This window comes from Eublepharis macularius, chromosome 2 (assembly GCF_028583425.1).
Source record: "Eublepharis macularius isolate TG4126 chromosome 2, MPM_Emac_v1.0, whole genome shotgun sequence".
Taxonomy (NCBI): Eukaryota; Metazoa; Chordata; class Lepidosauria; order Squamata; family Eublepharidae; genus Eublepharis; species Eublepharis macularius.
This window is the reverse complement of record NC_072791.1, coordinates 140,587,921-140,606,704: the sequence shown is the minus strand read 5'-3', so window position 1 is coordinate 140,606,704 and position 18,784 is coordinate 140,587,921. Positions and strand designations below refer to the sequence as shown.

The following is an 18,784-nucleotide window of genomic DNA, read 5'->3' as shown; positions in this document are numbered from 1 at the left end:
ATATGTGATTATATCTTGCGCTTACATGTGGTTCCTAGAGGTCTCGTATCCCAAGGACCGGTCAGATCAGTACCTGCTTGGCTTTAGCAAGGCTGTAGCCTTACATGCTCGCAGCCGTGCACTGGGTTCAGCGAAAAACTTCTGTAACCTTCTGTGCTACTCTGTATTTTCTTTGAAAAGTGACAAGCTTTACAGTGCAATCCTAAAAAGAGTTACCCCAGTCTAAACCCATTGATTTGAATGGGCTTAGACTGGAGTAACTCTTTTTAGGATTGCACTGTTAGAAATGTAACCTGATGTTGGAACCTTCACTTGGAATACCAAATTAGTATGCAACATCTTTCTTTCCCAAACTGCTATCAACAAGAAAGGACGAAGAGCGTCTGTTTACCTGTTCCCATTTTTGCTCTGCTGCTTAGCTGTTGCAAGATTGGTGTGTGGGGTGGTGGGATAATATGCAATTTTACAAAAATCTGTTTCCATGTCCCTGCATAATGTAATGTGAAAAGAGGTGTACCCAGTTCTCAGGCCTATTACATTTGTTAGTGCATTTAAAGGCATGCACTGTGTACTCTGATTTTGAGGGTCAAGTCTACTTTTTCACTGCTTCTGATCTCTCTAGCCCAGATGAACAAAGTACTTCAGTCTACCTTCCTTTCTTGCTGGTCAACGTAACTGGTGAGAACCAATGTATGTTTTACAGTTTGCTTAGCTGACTTCTTACAAGAAGTTCAGAGTGTCTCGGAAAAAGGTATTCCAATTCATAGGACATTTCCCACATTCCCATTGGTAACCGCCGCAAGAAAATCTGGTTAGAATCCAGCATTGTAAGTAAAGACTTTCCTAGCTATGTAAGCAAGCAATCTAATATCTGTACTTGTGTTGTATTCATTTCCTTTAGTACTTACAGTTGTGCATAATCTGCTGAGAGCAGTATCTATTTCTGACCCAACAATTCAGTTACTCTAGGAATATGAAGTGAGTAAATTAAAAAAATGCATTTTTGACTAGATGGACTTCTTGTATTTTGTTTGTTTTTAGGTTTCGACCAATAAAAGGAAGGCAGGAGGAACTGAAGGAGGTGATTGAACGTTTTAAAAAAGATGAGCACTTGGATAAAGCCTTCAAGTCCTTGACGTCAGGTGACTGGGCCCGGCACTATTTTCTTAACAAGAACAAAATGCAGGAAAAGTTGTTCAAGGAACATGTAGGTTTGTTTATACTTAATTTTAATTGAGATTGTTTGTGTGTGTGGTTTTGCAGGCTTATGTGGATGTTAATAAAGTACAAACGCTTAACTTGTCTTACTTGCTCTCAAGTTTTAACAGATGTTCTATTTTTAGAATTGAAAACTGGATTAATTACTTTGATAGAAATAAACATTAAGGGGAAAGACCTAATGGAATTAGTTAGTTCATCATTGTATCTTCTCTGCAGCCCCACATGGGGAACTGCGCAGGCAAGGCATGGATGTTCCAAAGCTCCCAGAGGCACAGTATGCTCGCCTAGTCTTTTCACGTGCTTTTCCCCCAGGCGAGCTTATAAAAGGCAGGGAAAGTAGCTCCTTCTCCAGTGGTCCGGAGTAGGGCAGTCAGGACTACTGGGTATCTCCTCCTCCTCTTGAGCAGGGTCGGAACGAATCATCGCGATCCTTGGGGGAGGGGCTCCCAGGCTGCTGCAGTTTTTTCCGGCCCTGCTTTTTAGGTGGAAGCGGAACACTTTGCTCTGAAGAAGCAGCAATCCTAAAGGAATTTGCAAGCGAGCTCGCCAGGAAAAGGAAGGTCGAGTGCCTCCAACCCCTCCCTCCCCCCCTCCTCCTTCTCCAATCCGAGCTTCGGACTGGGCGGCAGAATGCCGCGGGGCGAGCACTGGAGCCGACGATCCTAGTCAGCTAGGACCCGGCTCCGGCAGAGGCAAGTCGCACAAGCGTTCCAGAATGCTGCGAAAAGCCGCGGGAAGCACAGAAGCCTGGCAGAGGCTTCCGGAACGGCAGCGGCCTCACCGTTTGCATTACACGTGAGTAAGAATGGGACCCGTGGAGAGGCCTCGGATCCTCGAGGAAGCGGTGGGGGGGGATAGGGTAGTTTCCCTTTAGGCCGCTTCTGGGCTTGAGGACGGATGCAGCCGGCAGTTGTAAAAAGGCGGCAAACGACACAGGGTTCTTTCCCCCCTCTTCCCTTCTCTCTTGGGAAAGGTTGTTAAACTTGCTCGAGGGAGAGCTTATCCCAGGGAGGAAAGGGGGCATAGTTGGAAGCTAAGAAGGGTCAATGCTTCCTTATTAGAAACCCCCAATCTCAGCAGTTGGAAGGGGCATTAAAGGGGACGCTGAACTAGCCACAAAGTAATACCTGCCCATGCCTCTCTTTACTTTAGGCGGGAAGAATTGACGGGAATGATGTCACAGGCTGGTGCAGCAGAGTTGAAAGGGGCTGAGTCTTCCCTAACTTGCACGGAGCCTCCCATGCCTCCATGACAAAACCACCCCTCTCAAGGGGAAAGTCTAGGAAGAGGTGACCCTGACCTAACAGGCCCAGAAGCCAAGGCTAACATCCTGGCCTGGCTTCAGACAGAAATCAAAAAAAGAATAGACGATGCAGTTAAGAACCTAAAAGGGTACACAGCCTCCCATAAGAAAGACAAACAGCAGCCAAGCACCTCTAAGGGGAAAAGGCAAGCAGAAACCTCTGTCTAAGTAAAACCAAAAAAGAGGAAAATAAGGGACTGGGAGGATGAAGAATCTAGTGAGTCAGATGATTTCCTAGAGGGTTCTGAGACATCCCATAGATCATCCGAGAGTGAGGAAGGGGAATTGTCTGAAGAGGAAGAGGTGGATAATAGCCAAATGCAATCTAGGCTTTTTCCATCTGAGATGTATGGTAAACATTCAGGTGTTCCCTTGCCTGCCATTTTTCATGACGTCCTCAAAATAGAATGGGATAACCCAGCCAAGCTAAAATTGTACCAATCTGTCTTTCACAAATTTTATACCTTAAGTTCGGATGACTCCAGGAAAATCAAACTGCCGATCGTGGACGATCCTGTTACAAGCCTGGCAACAACGTCAGTCCTGCCAGTGGATGCAGAAGGTATGCCTAAGGATCCATCCGACAAGAAGATCGAACAGGCCCTGCACAGGGACTTTGAGGCCTCAGCGGCGTCACTGAAAGCATCAGCGACCGCGTCCTTATTCACTAGAGCAGCCTTTACCTGGGCTTCGGATTTGGCAGCGGCAGGTAGAGAAGTTCCCAAGGAAATAAAAAACGAAGTGAAGAAAATAGCCCTTGCAGCAGCTTTTGCAGCAGACGCCAGCCTGGATTCGTTCCAAATGTCTTCCTGGGCCATGGGTTTCAACGTAGCAACCCGAAGGAACACATGGTTAAGGAATTGGGATGTGGATCAGCAGGCCCGAAGCAGGGTGGCAGCAATCCCATATTCAGGTGGCAAACTCTTTGGAGAGGTGTTGGACAGATATTTGGTGGAAAATGCAGAGAAGAAGAAAGTGCTGCCATCAAAAAGAAAGGATTCGAGGTACAAAGGGAGGCATTCCTTTCGGGACTTCAGAAGAACCCCCAGACAAATCAATGATAGACCATTCAAGAACAAGTGGCAAACTAAATCTAGATCCGACGCCAGACCCTTTGCCTACAGAAAGCCAACCGGCCAACATAAGGAACAGAAGAAAACTAGTCAGGCGTGACTATCCGTCTCAAGTGGAGACGACTCATATTGGGGGTCGCCTCCAAGATTTCGCGCCTCAATGGAAGCGGACGGTGTCAGACAGGTGGGTGCTGGAAACAGTATCCAAGGGCTATTCCTTGGAATTCGAGAAGGTTCCAACCAAACGCTTCATCCAGGTGTCCCAGAGTCAGTGTCTTCAGAAACATCAGAAGATAAAAGACGCCATCAAGCACTTGCTCCAAATCCAGGCAATAGAACGGGCACCACCACGTTTAAAAGAATAAGGGGTGTATTCAGTTTTCTTTATCATCCCAAAGAAGAACGGGGAGACCAGGGCCATCCTAGATCTAAAATGGCTGAATCTTCACATCAGATCAAGAAGGTTCAAGATGGAAACGATGAAGTCCACCACGGGAGCAATCCAGAAGGGGGACTTCTTGGCGTCCATAGATCTGTCGGAGGCCTACTTGCATGTTCCTATACGCCCTTCACACAGGAGGTACCTACGGTTCGCCTACGATGGGGAGCATTTCCAGTACAGAGCTCTTCCCTTCAGCCTGAAATCGGCTCCAAGAGTTTTCACCAAGGTGCTCGTGACACTAGTGGCCTTCCTCAGAGTCCAAGGAGTAGCCCTGTCTCCGTACCTCGACGACATCCTCATAAAGGCACCATCCCTTCAAATGGCACAGACGGCGGTTGCAAAGACCTTAGCTTGCCTCAAGGGTCACGGCTTCATCGTGAACCGGCAGAAGAGTATACTACAACCCACCCAGCGAATCGTGCACTTGGGGGTGACAGTAGACACAGTACTGGACAAAGCCTTCGTGTCTACGGAGAGACAACAAATGATTCTATCCCTGATCAAGTCAATACAAGCAGGCAAACCAGTGGAAGTGATGCAACTGGCCAAGCTACAAGGCATGATGGTGTCCTGCCAGGAGACCCTACAATGGGCCAGGTTTCACACCAGACCTCTTCAGAGGTTCCTGCGCCTGTACCAGAGGGTCATATGCAACAAATGGCACAGGCTGGTGGAGATCCCTCAGTCATTGTCCAGGGACCTGGACTGGTGGCAGGACCCGCACAGATTCACGGAAGGGTCCCCACTAAGGGAACCGAGCAGGACATCGATCACAACGGACGCGAGCCTGATGGGCTGGGGAGCACACATGAAGGGCAGAGTAGCACAAGGCGAGTGACTGCCCGAGGAAAGAGAAGAAAACATAAACCTCCTGGAACTCAGAGCCATAAAAAACAGGCTGGCGGAGTTCGAACCCCACTTGCAAAGCAGTCATGTGATGATCCTCACAGACAACATGACAGCGAAGGCCTACATAAACAGGCAAGGGGGTACCAAGTCCAAGGCTCTGACCAAGGAGACAGAAGAGATCTTCTCCTGGGCAGAAAGGAGCATATTATCGATAAAGGCGAGCCACATCGCCGGCCTACAGAATGTCGCGGCAGACTGGCTGAGCCGGAACAGAATCGACCATTCGGAATGGGCCCTGAACAGTCAGGTGTTCGCGGCAATCTGCCAGAGGTTTGGCACCCCGGAGGTGGACCTATTTGCCTCGGCAAAGAACAGACAGGTAACGCAGTTCTTCTCGAGACGCAGCGAGCCAGAGGCGTTGGGTGTAGATGCGCTGGCTCAGGAGTGGCCGAGGGGTCTCCTTTACGCCTTCCCTCCGCCGAAGATAGTACACAGAGTGCTCCAAAGGATCTTCGACATGAAGGCGGATGTCATCCTAATTGCGCCTTTCTGGCCGAGGAGACCATGGTTTCAGGACCTCATGAGGATGTCATGCCAGGAACCATGGACTCTGCCACACAGGGAAGATCTTCTAACACAAGGGAGCATTCGGCACCCAGATCCAGCCTCCCTAAGACTGACGGCCTGGAGGTTGAACTTGGTCAGCTAAAAGATCTGGGATACCCTGACAAGGTTATTGCCACAATGTTAGCCTCGAGGAAAGGATCAACTAAAAAGAGCTATGGCAGAACGTGGCAAGTTTTCAATGACTGGTGCATGAAGAACGGATGGGACCCGGTTCTGGCCCCCATGAAGCAGATCCTGCTGTTCCTGCAGGATGGACTGGATAAAGGACTCAGCACCAGTACGCTGAAGAGACAGGTGGCCGCTATCTCAGCCATTAGGGGTGCCAAGTCAGGTTCTTCTCTCACCTCACACCCCCACATCAAGAGGTTCCTGAGAGGGACTATGTTGCTGAATCCGCCTCCAGTTCACCACTTCCCTTCCTGGAATTTGAACCTGGTGCTGAAAGCATTCACTAGGGAACCCTTTGAACCAATGGCAACCTGTTCTCTAAAGAACCTGACCCTTAAAACGGTTTTCCTGGTGGGTCTGACTTCAGCTAGGAGGGTTTCTGAGATAGGGGCCCTCTCAGTTAACAAGGACCTGTGTGTTTTCCATCAGGATAAGGTGGTTCTGAGAACAGATCCGGCCTTCATACCTAAGATAAATTCGGCCTTCCATAGAGGGGAAGATATTGTTTTGCCTTCCTTTTGTCCAAACCCAAGTCATGATAAGGAAAGGGAATGGCACAAATTGGACGTTAGACGGTCCCTGAGCTTCTATATCGATAGAACTAGGCAGATAAGGAAGGGTGAGAGCATGTTTGTTTCCTTTAGAAAACACACCTTGGGAGGGAAAGTGACACCTTCCACTCTGAGCAGGTGCATCAGGGAGTGTATTGTACTGGCCTCCAGGGCCAGGAATCTTCCGCCCCGGAAGGGGTTAAAGCCCACTCCCTGCGGAGTGCGGCCACCTCAGCAGCGTATAGATCTTTCCCTTCCTTGGAGAAGATTTGTAAGGCCGCAACGTGGAAATCAGTCCACATGTTCACTAAGCACTACAGATTAGACCAGATAGCATCTTCCGATGCGGCCTTTGGCCGGAGGGTGCTACAGCACGTCCTAGAGGCCTAGAATGCCCACCCATGGGAGCACTGCTATGCATATATCCCAGTAGTCCTGACTGCCCTACACCAGACCACTGGAGAATGGAAGATTTGTTCACTTACCGTGAAGTTTCCTTTCTCGGTGGTCCAGGAGTAGGGCAGTCACAATCCCGCCCAGAGACTCAAGTAAAGGGGTGAGACAGCGGCTAAGGTGGGGATCGTAGTGACAGAAGTTTCAACCCGGCTTAGGTTCTACCGGGGAAGTGTTTATCTTGTTTTTCTGTTTGTGGTATTGTTCGTTTGTTGATGTTATGGTTGTCCGAAGAAATTTAGTTGCAGACTGGATACGGATGGATGGGGAATTGATGTGGGCTTGAAAAGGAACTGCAGCAGCCTGGGAGCCCCTCCCCCGAGGATCGCGATGATTCGTTCCGACCCTGCTCAAGAGGAGGAGGAGCTACCCAGTAGTCCTGACTGCCCTACTCCTGGACCACCGAGAAAGGAAGCTTCACGGTAAGTGAACAAATCTTCCATTCCCTCAGTTCTTTTGCCACTGCTGAAGAAGGACATGTCTTATAATAATAATATTCGATTTATATACCGCCCTTCAGTACAATTTAATGCCCACTTAGAGCAGTTTACAAAGTATGTTATCATTATCCTCATGACAATCACCCTGTAAGGTGGTTGGGGCTAAGAGAGCTCCTAGAAGCTGTGACTGACCCAAGGTCACCCAGCTGGCTTCAGGGGGAGGAGTGGGGAATCAAACCCGGTTCTCTAGAGTCTCGCTCTCTTAACCACTACACCAAACATCTCTCCGCTCAATTCAGCAGGTGGCTCACTAATATGGGAATGGGCTATCCAGCGTCAAGTCAGCATCAAGTCTTTGCCATACACATAACAAGCAAAGACAATATTCTTGTAGATGTCTTGAGTCAATCCAAATCTCAGAAGTACAAATGATTTAACCACAAGAATTTCCTCTGCTCTGTTTTTGCAAAGTGGGGGCATCCGACCATAAATCTGTTTGCCACATACCTCAACAGGAAATGTATTCAGTATTGCTCATGGGCAGGTAAGGGGAAGGCCTCTCTCGGGGACACTTTTCAGATCTCTTGATCAGGCACTCTGTTATATGCTTTCCTCCTTCTACCTCTTATGACACTAACATTCAGCAAGATGATGAGAGAAGGTTCCTTGGTAATAATAACAGCCCCTTACTGGCCAAGGCAAGCCTAGTTTGCCACTTTATTTCAAATGGCACAGGGCAGAATCTACCATTTTCCTCTAACCCCACACCTGCTACAGGACGACGTAGTTCTCCAGCATTATCTGGGAATTCTAAAACTGACAGCCTAGTTCATATCTCCCCTGGATTAGTTTTTTCCTCCCCAGTCCAAAAGATCCTGTTGAAGGCTAGGAAACCCTCCACCAGGAAATCATATCTAGCCAAATGGAAAAGAATTTCTCTTTGGGCCTCAGGCAACAATTTGAACCCAGTATCTCTGCCTTGTTGCCATTTGTTTTATACTGTTTGGGCCAGATGAAAGACCAAGGTTTGGTTAATTACTCAAAGTCCACCTAGCAGCTGTACCATGACAACGTAAGTGGGAAATCTCTCCTTGCCCAGCTACAATGCAAGTCCTTCCTCAGAGTTTTAGCAAACCTATGTCCACTAGCATTCAGGCTAGTTCCCTAGTGGAGTCTCAACTTGGTTCTTACTTCAGTCATGCATAAACCTTTCAAGACCCTAGCTACCTGCTCCATTAAGAAACTGACAGCTAAAACAATCTTTCTGGTGGCTATAACCTCAGCTAGGAGGGTGAGTGAATTGCAAACCCTGAGATATGACACTCGTTTCATTAAGATATTCACAGATAAGGTTGTCCTCCGTCCAAGCCTCCTCTTTGTGCCAAAGGCCCTCTCTGCCTTTCACTTAAATCGGGACATTGTCTTACTAGTTTTTTCCCCCTAAAATGACAACTGACACAGAGAGACTTTTGCACACCCCTGATGTTAAATGTGCTTTGTGCTTCTATTTGGACAGGACAGCTCCTTTCCGAAAGGACCCTGATCTCGTTGTCTCATTTATCAAACATTATGTCATTAACATAGACTCCAGAAGGGACACAGCTGTGGGCAATGCCGTCCTGAAGAGTCTCTTCCGTTAAAGAGTTTCACATCCACCTCCTGGGTAAGTTAATTCACTAATCTCCCATGTGGGACTGCACAGAAGACGATGATGATGAAAACAGGGTTGCATTTACCTGTAACTGTTGTTCATCAAGTAGTCTTCTGTGCAGGAATACATCCTTCCCTCCTTCCCCACCATGTGCTCTTTTTTCTTACCTTCCTTCTACACCAGTGGTTTAAAGAACTGGGGGAGGGATCCTCTTGCCCCACCTTTTTTATAGCTGTACCTGGGGGAAAAGTGTGCAAAAAGCCTAGGTGAGTGTCTCACAGGTCTAGGAGCTTTGGAATGTCTGCAGCAGGTCTGCGCATGTGCAGTTCCGCATATATGCCTGCACAGAAGACCACTTGATGAACAACAGTTACAGGTAAGTGCAACCCTGTTTTATTTAAGGCTCAAGGAACAGCATGATGTGACATAAATGTGTGAGACAAGAAAGAAGTGGAAGAAGCCAATAGCTGTGACAATGATACAGGGAGTGGGGGGCCGGGAGGATAGTTTGCCTCCCTCTGGTACTGTCAGCATGGGGTGGTGCAGATACTATGTTATTGATAGCTTAATCTTAGTTGATAATGGTTGTGTTATCTGGGCTTAGACTCTTTTGAATGTACATTCAAGTGAAATATTCATGACATTATATCAGTACATTGAAAGTACGTTCACATGAGACCAAGTCAAAGTAAAGATGTTTTTGTCTTAACCGTTATTTTTACAAATTTGCTTTAAGTGGACCTAGCAGGGATTGTGGGAGTAGTAAACTTTTCAATATAAGGCTGGGAGCTTGAAAAGCTACAATAAACCAGGAAACATTCTCTACAGAGAGTCTTCAAAAAGAGATGGCTTAGTACTCAAGGGATTCAGAATTTTTTAAGGAAGCGTGAAATTGAATGGTTGGATCAATATGTGCATTTGGAATTACTAGGAATTTTCTTCCGCCAATTTTGTTTTAAGAAGTAGTCTACAATCCCACCTTTCATAATGCCACAGGAGGAAGTTCAGTGGTTATCTTCTTTTTAAAAATTCTAAAAAAATAAAAATATCTTCCTTTTCCCCAAAGAGCTTATTGGGCTGTTGGTGGTACTGGACAATGATGTCATATTTGAACTTGCTAGATATAGCTTGGTCTTCCCCAAAATAACTGTAATGACTTCAAGAAAGAGACAAACAGTGAAACTAAATTTAAAGTTACAAAATATGTAGAATCAAAACTAGAAAATATGAGAAACTGTTTATTTGCACTAGAGCTGTGCATGGGGGTAAAAATTCATTTTTTCCGGATCCATAAAGACCTGAAATTTGGGAATTTAAATCGCTTCGGTATCCTCCGTAAATATTTGGAGTGTACCGAAGTGGGAGGGAAGCTGTCTCCCAGCCCACTCCTGTCCCCCGTCCCCTTACTCCCACCCCCACTTACCTGTCCAGGAGCAATACCAGGTGGGTGCTAGGGAAGGCCGGAGCCAGCACCTCCTCTGCCCACGCCACCTCCTTCGCCACTGCAGTGGACAGCGGGGATGGCCTCAGCAGTTGCCCATGCCGCTTCCTCCGCTGCTGCGGTGGCCAGAGGGGCAGTGAGGAAGGTCAGAGCCGGCACTTCCACTGCCCATGCCACCTCTTCCGCCACAGCAGCAGTCTGTGGAGTGGTGGAGAAGGCCGGAGCTGGCACCTCCGCCGCCCATGACACTTCCTCCACCGCTGCAGCGGCCGGAAAAAACCGAACCATGCGGTTCATGGTTCATCGCATTTCACGAACCATTAACTTTCACAAACCTGCCCCAGTTTGTGAACCGGTTCGTTTGGTTTGTGAAAACATCACATCCAAGTCAGCAAATCATCATTTCCGGGTCAGCAGAAAGTTACTTCTGGGCCAGCAGAAGGCCACTTCCGGGTCAGCAGAAGGTCTGCAGGAAGTCCATCCTCTGTTGCCTAGGAAACTGATTGGTTGGTGCAAGGCTACTTGCAGTAATGAACCAAAAAACCGAACCAAACGAACCAGCCTAAAGTTTGTGGCGGTTCATCAGAAATGGCCTCTGATGAACCGCTGGTTCACAAGCCATGAACCAGCTTGGTTCGTCATGAACTTTGGTTCGTATTTCAGTTTGTGCCCATCTCCAGGTGTGATAGGCACACATAAGCAGTATGAAAGTGTATAAACAAACGTTGCTATTCCTCAACCCCCAAAGCATAAGAATGAGAAGAAGATTTAAGAAAAAATGTCAGGAATTTTATTAAATACATATTTAACTTGTGTTGATCATCACTGTCAAATGTTGTGGAATGAATTTACAATGTGCTTGACATCCAGTTTATGAGAATGAGGATTATCTGCTGCAGAAAAATTAAAGTTTGCTAGTATGAATTTTATTAGCCTTCAAATTGGACTCCTGTTTAATTTTGAAAATGAGGTGTGTGTAGGCATTCATTCAAAACAATTTTGAAGACATTTGAGATGCTTTCCTGTAGTGCATAAATAACTGTTTTTTTTTCTTTTGTAGGTATTTATTTATTTACGAATGTTTGCAACTGACAGTGGGTTTGAAATATTGCCATGCAACCGCTATTCATCAGAGCAAAATGGAGCTAAAATAGTTGCAACAAAAGAATGGTAAGCATTGCAGTAATATTAGTGCTTCTGCAGACTTTTGTAAATATTTGATGTGAAATTTGCTGGTGTGGGGTTTACAAGGGAAAAAATGTATTTTTCACCCTTTTGTGTACCTTTTGTTATGCCTGTTCAGTGTCAGTGTTGTGCTGGTGTTTTGGTGCACCTTTTTGTTTTATTTTTACTTGAAAAAAACTTGTTTTAATAGTGATCCAGGTCAATTAGTAATCATATATTAAATATGTTAATGCACAGAATCAATTAGATTTGACTGTGTGATGACATCATTGAGGACAAATGAAGGTTTGTTGCCCTTGCAAAGGCGTCATTCACATTAGAATGCATATTTGAGTGTGTATTCTTTTGAACAGGTATTGCAAATTGGAAATGCATTTCAATGTACATCTTGGCTAACTCCCCCTCTTGCAGTATTGCATTCGTGTGTTTCTTTGTTTATTGGTACATTGCTGTATCAATTTTTCCCTGGAAGAATGTGAAGCAGATGACAGAAAATTATAAATTATAAAATCATTTAAATAAATAGGACAAAGGAAATACAAACATACCTGGGCTGGTCTTGGTCTGCCAGGCTGCCTACTGCAAACCTCAAACTGTAAGCCATGGGCTAAAAGTCAAGGGCCAAGAGCCGTTTGGCTGTTGCCTTTCAGTTTCACCCAATGGCTTGTAAAACATAAAACAACCTTGTTGGATCAAACCAGTGGTCCATCTAGTCCAACATTGTGTTTCATACAGTGCCCCAGTCACTTGCCCTGGAGGGCCAACAAACAGAGCATAGAGGCCAAGGCTTCCCACTGATGTTTCTTCCCAACACTGGTACTCAGAAAGGTACTGCTTCTGAATATGAAGGTTTCTGTGACAGGCCTTTTCTTCCAGCTGAAGAAACCCACAAAGTCTCCTATTTGGGGAACTGGGTTTGTTTTCAAATGTAAACCTTCCCCATAGTTGCTAAATGTTCTTATGGTGGTGAGTGTAAAGGCTTTGGATTCACTGCCATGAGGTAAGTTTTGTGGTAAGAACAACTCAGAAATAACTGAAGCAGAATGTTTTATAACCAAGATTTATTTATGTACAGGTTGGTTTTAAAGAACAAATCAGCAGCCCAGGTCTCCAAGTATTCACAGGAATAATCTAGCTGAGGCACATAAATTTGAGATAGTTATGGCTTTAGATTGTAATTTTAATTCCCTTTAATGCTTTCATGTACAACTAGGCTTTCAGTGACTAGCCACCAGGTTAGTACCTTTCTCACAGAGGCTTCCACCCACACCCACCTGCTTTTTCCCAAGACTCAGACTTAAAGGGTATGAGGTCTGCTCATCATCAGAGAGTCTTCACAACTCTGACCAGTGGAGGAACCACAGAACCAAGCAAATACCCACATCATCAGCCGCACAGCACCAGAACTACAGCATTACACTGCCACTCTCACTGGCTCAGAGGAGCCTCAAGACAGAGCTGCAAGCTGTAGCAGCCCTCCATCACCGGAAATTCTGTTCCCTCCCACCCCTGCAATGAAGAAAGTTAACATTACACACAAGAACAGACAGCAAACAATCAATTCTTTAACAAGTTTACACAATAACCCCCCCCCCCCATGGGGGAAAAGAATCTCAGGGGCCCCAAAAACCCAATGAAGTCAGGTGGCCCTCCTCAGCCAGGCAGCAGAGCAACAGCAAGTTTAGGCAGCAGGGCAGGCAGGTATATCCAGTAATCCAAGGCAAAGAGAAGAGCAGCCAGCAGCCTCAGTCTCAGAGATTCACACAAAATGGAGTCTGCTCTGAGCCAAGCCTGCTTTTTTAACTCCTTGCAGGCCGTCTCCTATTCAAGAATCCCCATTGGCCAGACAAGGAGAGCTCCTGCAATGATTGGCCACCACTCCCCCTCCTTGCCTCACTCCCCTCCCCTGCTGGAAGGCCCAGGAAGACTCAGAAAGCCCTGGAAGGAGATAGCCAACAGGCTGAAGCTGCATTTGCCCGATTAACCCGGATTAATCTGGCTATCATGATCTGGCTTCCCAGATCTGACCCAGGATTCTCTGATCTGATCCTGCATAGCCAGATTTTGCCAAATTGGCAAAAATACAGCTATGAAATCCAGATTGCACATCCCTACTTTCAGGGTCAGAACAGCCTCCTATCTGTCACAGCTCCCTTTAGTGACCGTCTTCTCTGTCTTGGGGATCCTGTTTGGGTAGAAAGGCTGCTGTTTTAAATAAATAAATGAAATGATCAATAGCCATTGATGAACCCGCCATCACCTCTTGCACCTCAGCCCACATGAAACTCAGCTGATACTAGCTTGCTGCAAGCAAACCTGCAAGATCTTCCTTTCTTCCTTAACCTGCAAGCCATAGTGCAACATAACACAAGAAAATGAGTTTCTCTCAAACACTTCAGCCTTCCCTGAGCCTGTTAAACACTTTGATTCTCCTACTTCCATTTGAACCTACTCACATCACTAAGGTCATCTTCAGAGCCCTGCTTTGGGTGCCCCTGTCATCTGAGGCTAGCTAGATGGCAACCTGAAAAGGGGCCTTCTTGGTCATGACGACAAAATTATGGAACTCTCTCCCCATGGAGACTTGTCTATCCCCATCTATCATCTTCTGCCAGCAAATGAAGACTTCTGTGGTTTTTTTAGCATCCCCCCACTAACCCTCTTTCCTGTTTGTGTGTTTGGTTTAATTATTTTTAATTGATGTGTGTGTTTTTTACATGTTTTAAAAGTTTTTGATTGTTTTGATGTTTTTGGTTGCTGCCTTGGGGACTCAAAGTTGGGTGGAAAGCAATTAAAATTAATTTTAAATGAAAGATAAATGAATAAACTGCTGTTGTTTCTAGTTTGCCTTTCAGCACAGTGTAAATCAGTATAATCAATGGTTGGAGCATTCAGTAAACAATACAATAGAGTATAGATTGCAGAAATTTGAAAACAAACAGAAATCGGATACAGAGCTGAAATAAAACATAAGTAATTTGATATGACATATTAAACAATATGGAAACTATTCAGTTGGCACATATTCTCAAGCAATATGCTATAGATAGACGGTATTCACACTCAGAAGTACATCTCAGTACTCCGAGTCCCTGATTGAGCATTTAAATCTTGCTTAATCTTGCTTAAATGCTTGAATGTTCTAATAATCTTGCTTAAATGCTTGAATGTTCTTCGTTGGATTGACATAAAGAAGCACAGGTGGGAGATGGACTGTGATCTTTTTTTTCTTGTGCTCCTCTCATCCTCCTGCTCAGTTAAAATTTTTGATTTTTGAGAAGTGTTACTTTATGTAGTGATGAATGTATTTAACTTAGTTCCCCCCACCCCCCAAAAAAGATAGTCACATAGCACAAGCTCATGTTTGCAGATCTTTGGTCAAACTGAATGTTGGTGGAAATAGCTTTAAATTAAGAAGGTCATGAGTTCACAGAATTCCAGCTAGTACCTAAAGTAGAACAGCATAAGCAAATGTATAGTATTCACATAGTTAGTCTACTTGAGGTTTAGTTTGCTGGATATAATCTATATGTGCACGTTTCATCTTTTAAAATATTTTTTGATGGGAAAAGATCACATAATTTTTTGGTTTCTGTTGAAAAACATTATTCCTTCCTTTGCCTTTAAGGAAACGAAATGACAAAATAGAATTGCTAGTGGGTTGTATTGCTGAACTGTCCGATCTAGAAGAAAATATGCTGCTCAGACATGGAGAAAATGACTTCAGTGTTATGTACTCAACACGGAAAAACTGTGCTCAGCTGTGGCTTGGTCCAGCTGCATTCATCAACCATGGTAAGCCATAAATATGTACATATTAGATAACGATATAGAAGTAATTTTTAATGGGTTTAGTTGCTTGAAATTTGGTTGTGTCCGAAATTTAATTCTAATGATCTAAAATATTGCTGTTCTTAAAAAGTCAGGCAAGATTATGAAGAATGTATTGCATTTTTCTTGTTTAGTGTAATGTTCAGTTATTCAGTTCATTTTTATAATAAGTGATGAAATCAGTATGAAACCTTACTTTAGATATCTGTAACTATTCATGTTTCAGGTCTTATCAACAGCTAATTGATTTTATCTTTTGGACCTTTTTCAGATTGCAGACCCAACTGTAAGGTAAGTGATCAGTGCTTTGAAACCATCCCAACTATCTATTTGAATATATGAATATTTTAAAATCATTATTTTTATCATTAAAAAAATACTGTTTTTTCTTTAATAGTTTGTGTCAACGGGCCGAGATACGGCATGTGTGAAAGCTCTACGAGATATTGAACCAGGAGAAGAAATTTCTTGTTACTATGGGGATGGGTTTTTTGGAGAAAATAATGAATTCTGTGAATGCTACACATGTGAAAGGTATGTACTGAGCATGTAAACAGTAATCACAAATTGTACCGCAGCTGTATTGTAAAGTTGAAGTCTGCTTGCAGTTGGGACTTTTTAGTTTATGAGTTTTAGTTTATTAATAAAGTGTAATTCCTTCAGAAACATTTCTTTTTATGTATTGTTGAAGGCTTTCACGGCCGGATTGTCAAGACCACGGCAATATAGCCCGGAAAACCCACAACAACCATTTTTATGTTTGCATTTTGTTATTTCTAGCAGGAAAGCACAGTTATTAAGGTGCTTGTGTATTACATTGGTTTACTGAAAATTAAGTAGCATGAATGGAAGCTTCTGTGAAAAAAAGAGCAATATTTGTTAAATCCGGGTGGGAAGCATCTGATGACTCTTCATTAATTCCAGTTACAAATCATATTGCATTCTGAGGAGCCAGTTAAATGTTTACATTTTTCCAGGTTAGATGTAGATCACAAAAGCATTGGAAAGAGTATCAGTTTAATTATTACTAATATCTTTACACTAGTTAAAAGTTTACTTAAAGGAAAACTATTAGTACCTGTATTTTAACCAATCTTTCGTAGTAAATACTATATTGAATATGAGTGTTCCTTGAAGCAGGTTTCACCTGACAAATCTAAATTTAAAGGTAGAGGATGATTTCAGAAATGTATAAAAGTAAATTTCCTCTTATTTTGATTTTCATATTTCCCATAAAATTGTAATGACACTTTTCTAACAATGTGGAAATATTTTCTTGAACTACATTTTATCTAAACATGTCAATATGGATCTGGGATTTAGATTATTTCATAAGATAGCATATTTTTACTGGTACTTTTAGAGGATTGTAATGTATATTATTCTCTTTTAATAGACGTGGAACTGGTGCTTTTAAATCAAGAGTGGGACTGCCTGCACCTGCGCCTGTGATCAATAGTAAATATGGACTCAGAGAAACAGATAAGCGTTTAAACAGGCTTAAAAAGTTGGGTGACAGCAGTAAAAACTCAGACAGCCAGTCTGTAAGCTCTAACACTGATGCAGATACCACTCAGGAAAAAGTTAATGCAAGTAAGTAAGGTGGAATAATCTAAAAGAAATCATATAATTTGGGCTTTTTGTTAGACTTTAGCATTAAGTGGCGGAGCAAGCAATACAATTTAGGTTTATTGTTGTGTTACCTGTACAGTCTCACAAGGATACTGTGCATGTGCAGGCCTGCCACAGAGAGGTTTTTGAAACTCAGAAAACCCCAAAGGATGCTCCTTTTCCCTCCCCATCTCTGTTTTCATGCATTTTTCCAGTGTGATGAGGTGGAGGAAGGCTTGCTCCTCTACTACCACTGAAAGAGATTCCCTTTCCCAGAGCTCCTTTGCTGAAGTTTTTTTTCTGAGGAGGCAGCCCCAAATTGGTCTTTAAAGAGGCATGATCGAGCCTTATATTTAAAAGCTCCTTTGTGGGAGAAAGCTGTCTCTGGCGCTTCTCTGGAAAATCACCAAAGCACACCACCACTCCCCACTCTAGATGGAAGAGTCCAAGTTAATCAGTTCCAATGGTTCCAAGAGAGACTCAGGGGCCTTCAGTTCAAGCTATAATTCCAACAGGGTAGAGATTCCTCTACTCTGGACCCATTCCAGTCTGGCTTCAGGCCTGGCCATGGTACAGAGACAGCTCTGGCCGCCCTAATGGATGATTTGCGGCAACACCTGGATCGAGGCGGGTTGGCGCTGCTGATACTTTTGGATCTTACAGCAGTGTTCGACACAGTTGACCACGACCACGATGACCGCCTCGCCGCTGTGGGGATCCATAGGACAGCCTTGCAATGGCTGAGCTCCTTCCTCCATGGTTCAGGACAGAGGGTGGTGTTTGGGGAACAGATGTCTTCCCAGCATTCTTTGGTGTGTGGCATCCCTCGGGGCGATTCTTTCCCCGATGTTATTTAACATCTGTATGCGCCCCCTTGCCCAGGTTGTCTGTAGCTTTGGGCTGGGTTGTCATCAGTATGCTGATGACACCCAGCTCTGTCTGTTGATGGACGGCCAGTTAGACGTTGCCCCGGACTCTTTGGCCCGGTGTCCGGATGCCGTGGCAGAATGGTTGTGTCAGAGTTGCCTGAAGTTGAATCTCCAGAAGATGGAGGTTCTATATCCGGTTCGTGGGGCAAGGGAATTGGGAATCCGGCTCCCAGCCCTCAACGGAGTGCAGCTACAGCCTTCATCGACGGTGAGGAACCTGGGTGTGCTCCTGGATGCCACACTTGCTGTGGAGGCCCAGGTTACAGCCGTTGCCAGATCTGCATTCTTTAATCTTCGGCAGGTCAGGCAATTGGCACCCTATCTCTCGCCCCAGGACCTAGCTTCGGTAATCCATGCAACAGTCACCTCTAGACTAGACTACTGCAACTTGCTCTACGCTGGGCTGCCTGTGAGCTTGACCCAGAAGTTACAGCTGGTCCAGAATGCAGCGGCACATGTCCTTACAGGGATGCTGTTTAGGGCACATCTCCGCCCTGTGTTGGGCCAGCCACACTGGCTCCCGGTTGAGTTCTGGATCCAGTTCAAGGTACTGGTCTTAGTATTTAAAACCCTCCATGGACTGGGACCTGCATACCTACGGGACTGCCTCTCCCATTAGGTCCCCTGCAGGGCATTGCACTCTGCAGATAAGCAGCTTCTGGTGGTCCCCGGCCTGAGGGACGTTCAGCTGGCTTGAGCTAGGGCCAGGGCGAACACTCTTCTAATGGAGATCCAGGCCCTGCGAGACCTTTTACAGTTCCGCAGGGACTGCACGATGGAGCTGTTCCACCAGGCCTTTGACTAGGGTCCAGCTTTTTGTCCCCCTTCTTTTTGCTGCCGCCCTTGAGTATATCATGGTGGTGCTGGGGCTATGATGATCTTGTAGTGGCCAATCTGTCTGATAGTGCCTGAATTTTAATGTGTTAATAGGTTTTTATTGTATTTTAACAGTATATTTGTTGGAAGCCGCCCTGAGCCCGCTTGTGGGAAGGGCGGGGTATAAGTCGAT

The 18,784-nt window shown here is 45.0% G+C and overlaps 1 protein-coding gene across 3 annotated transcripts in view; it reads left to right on the top strand.

Moving 5' to 3' along the window:
- KMT5B (lysine methyltransferase 5B) overlaps window positions 1–18,784 on the top strand; it is a 69,057-nt gene that overhangs the window by 38,796 nt on the left and 11,477 nt on the right. For 2 of the 3 annotated variants that reach the window (XM_054971594.1, XM_054971593.1), the window contains exons 4-9: window positions 1,042–1,207; window positions 11,280–11,389; window positions 15,033–15,199; window positions 15,507–15,526; window positions 15,633–15,769; window positions 16,632–16,828. In XM_054971594.1, the coding sequence (XP_054827569.1) occupies window positions 1,042–1,207; window positions 11,280–11,389; window positions 15,033–15,199; window positions 15,507–15,526; window positions 15,633–15,769; window positions 16,632–16,828 (797 nt within the window). Of the gene's footprint in view, window positions 1–1,041; window positions 1,208–11,279; window positions 11,390–15,032; window positions 15,200–15,506; window positions 15,527–15,632; window positions 15,770–16,631; window positions 16,837–18,784 lie in introns of those variants that run through there. The other variant, XM_054971595.1, reaches the window with a different exon arrangement.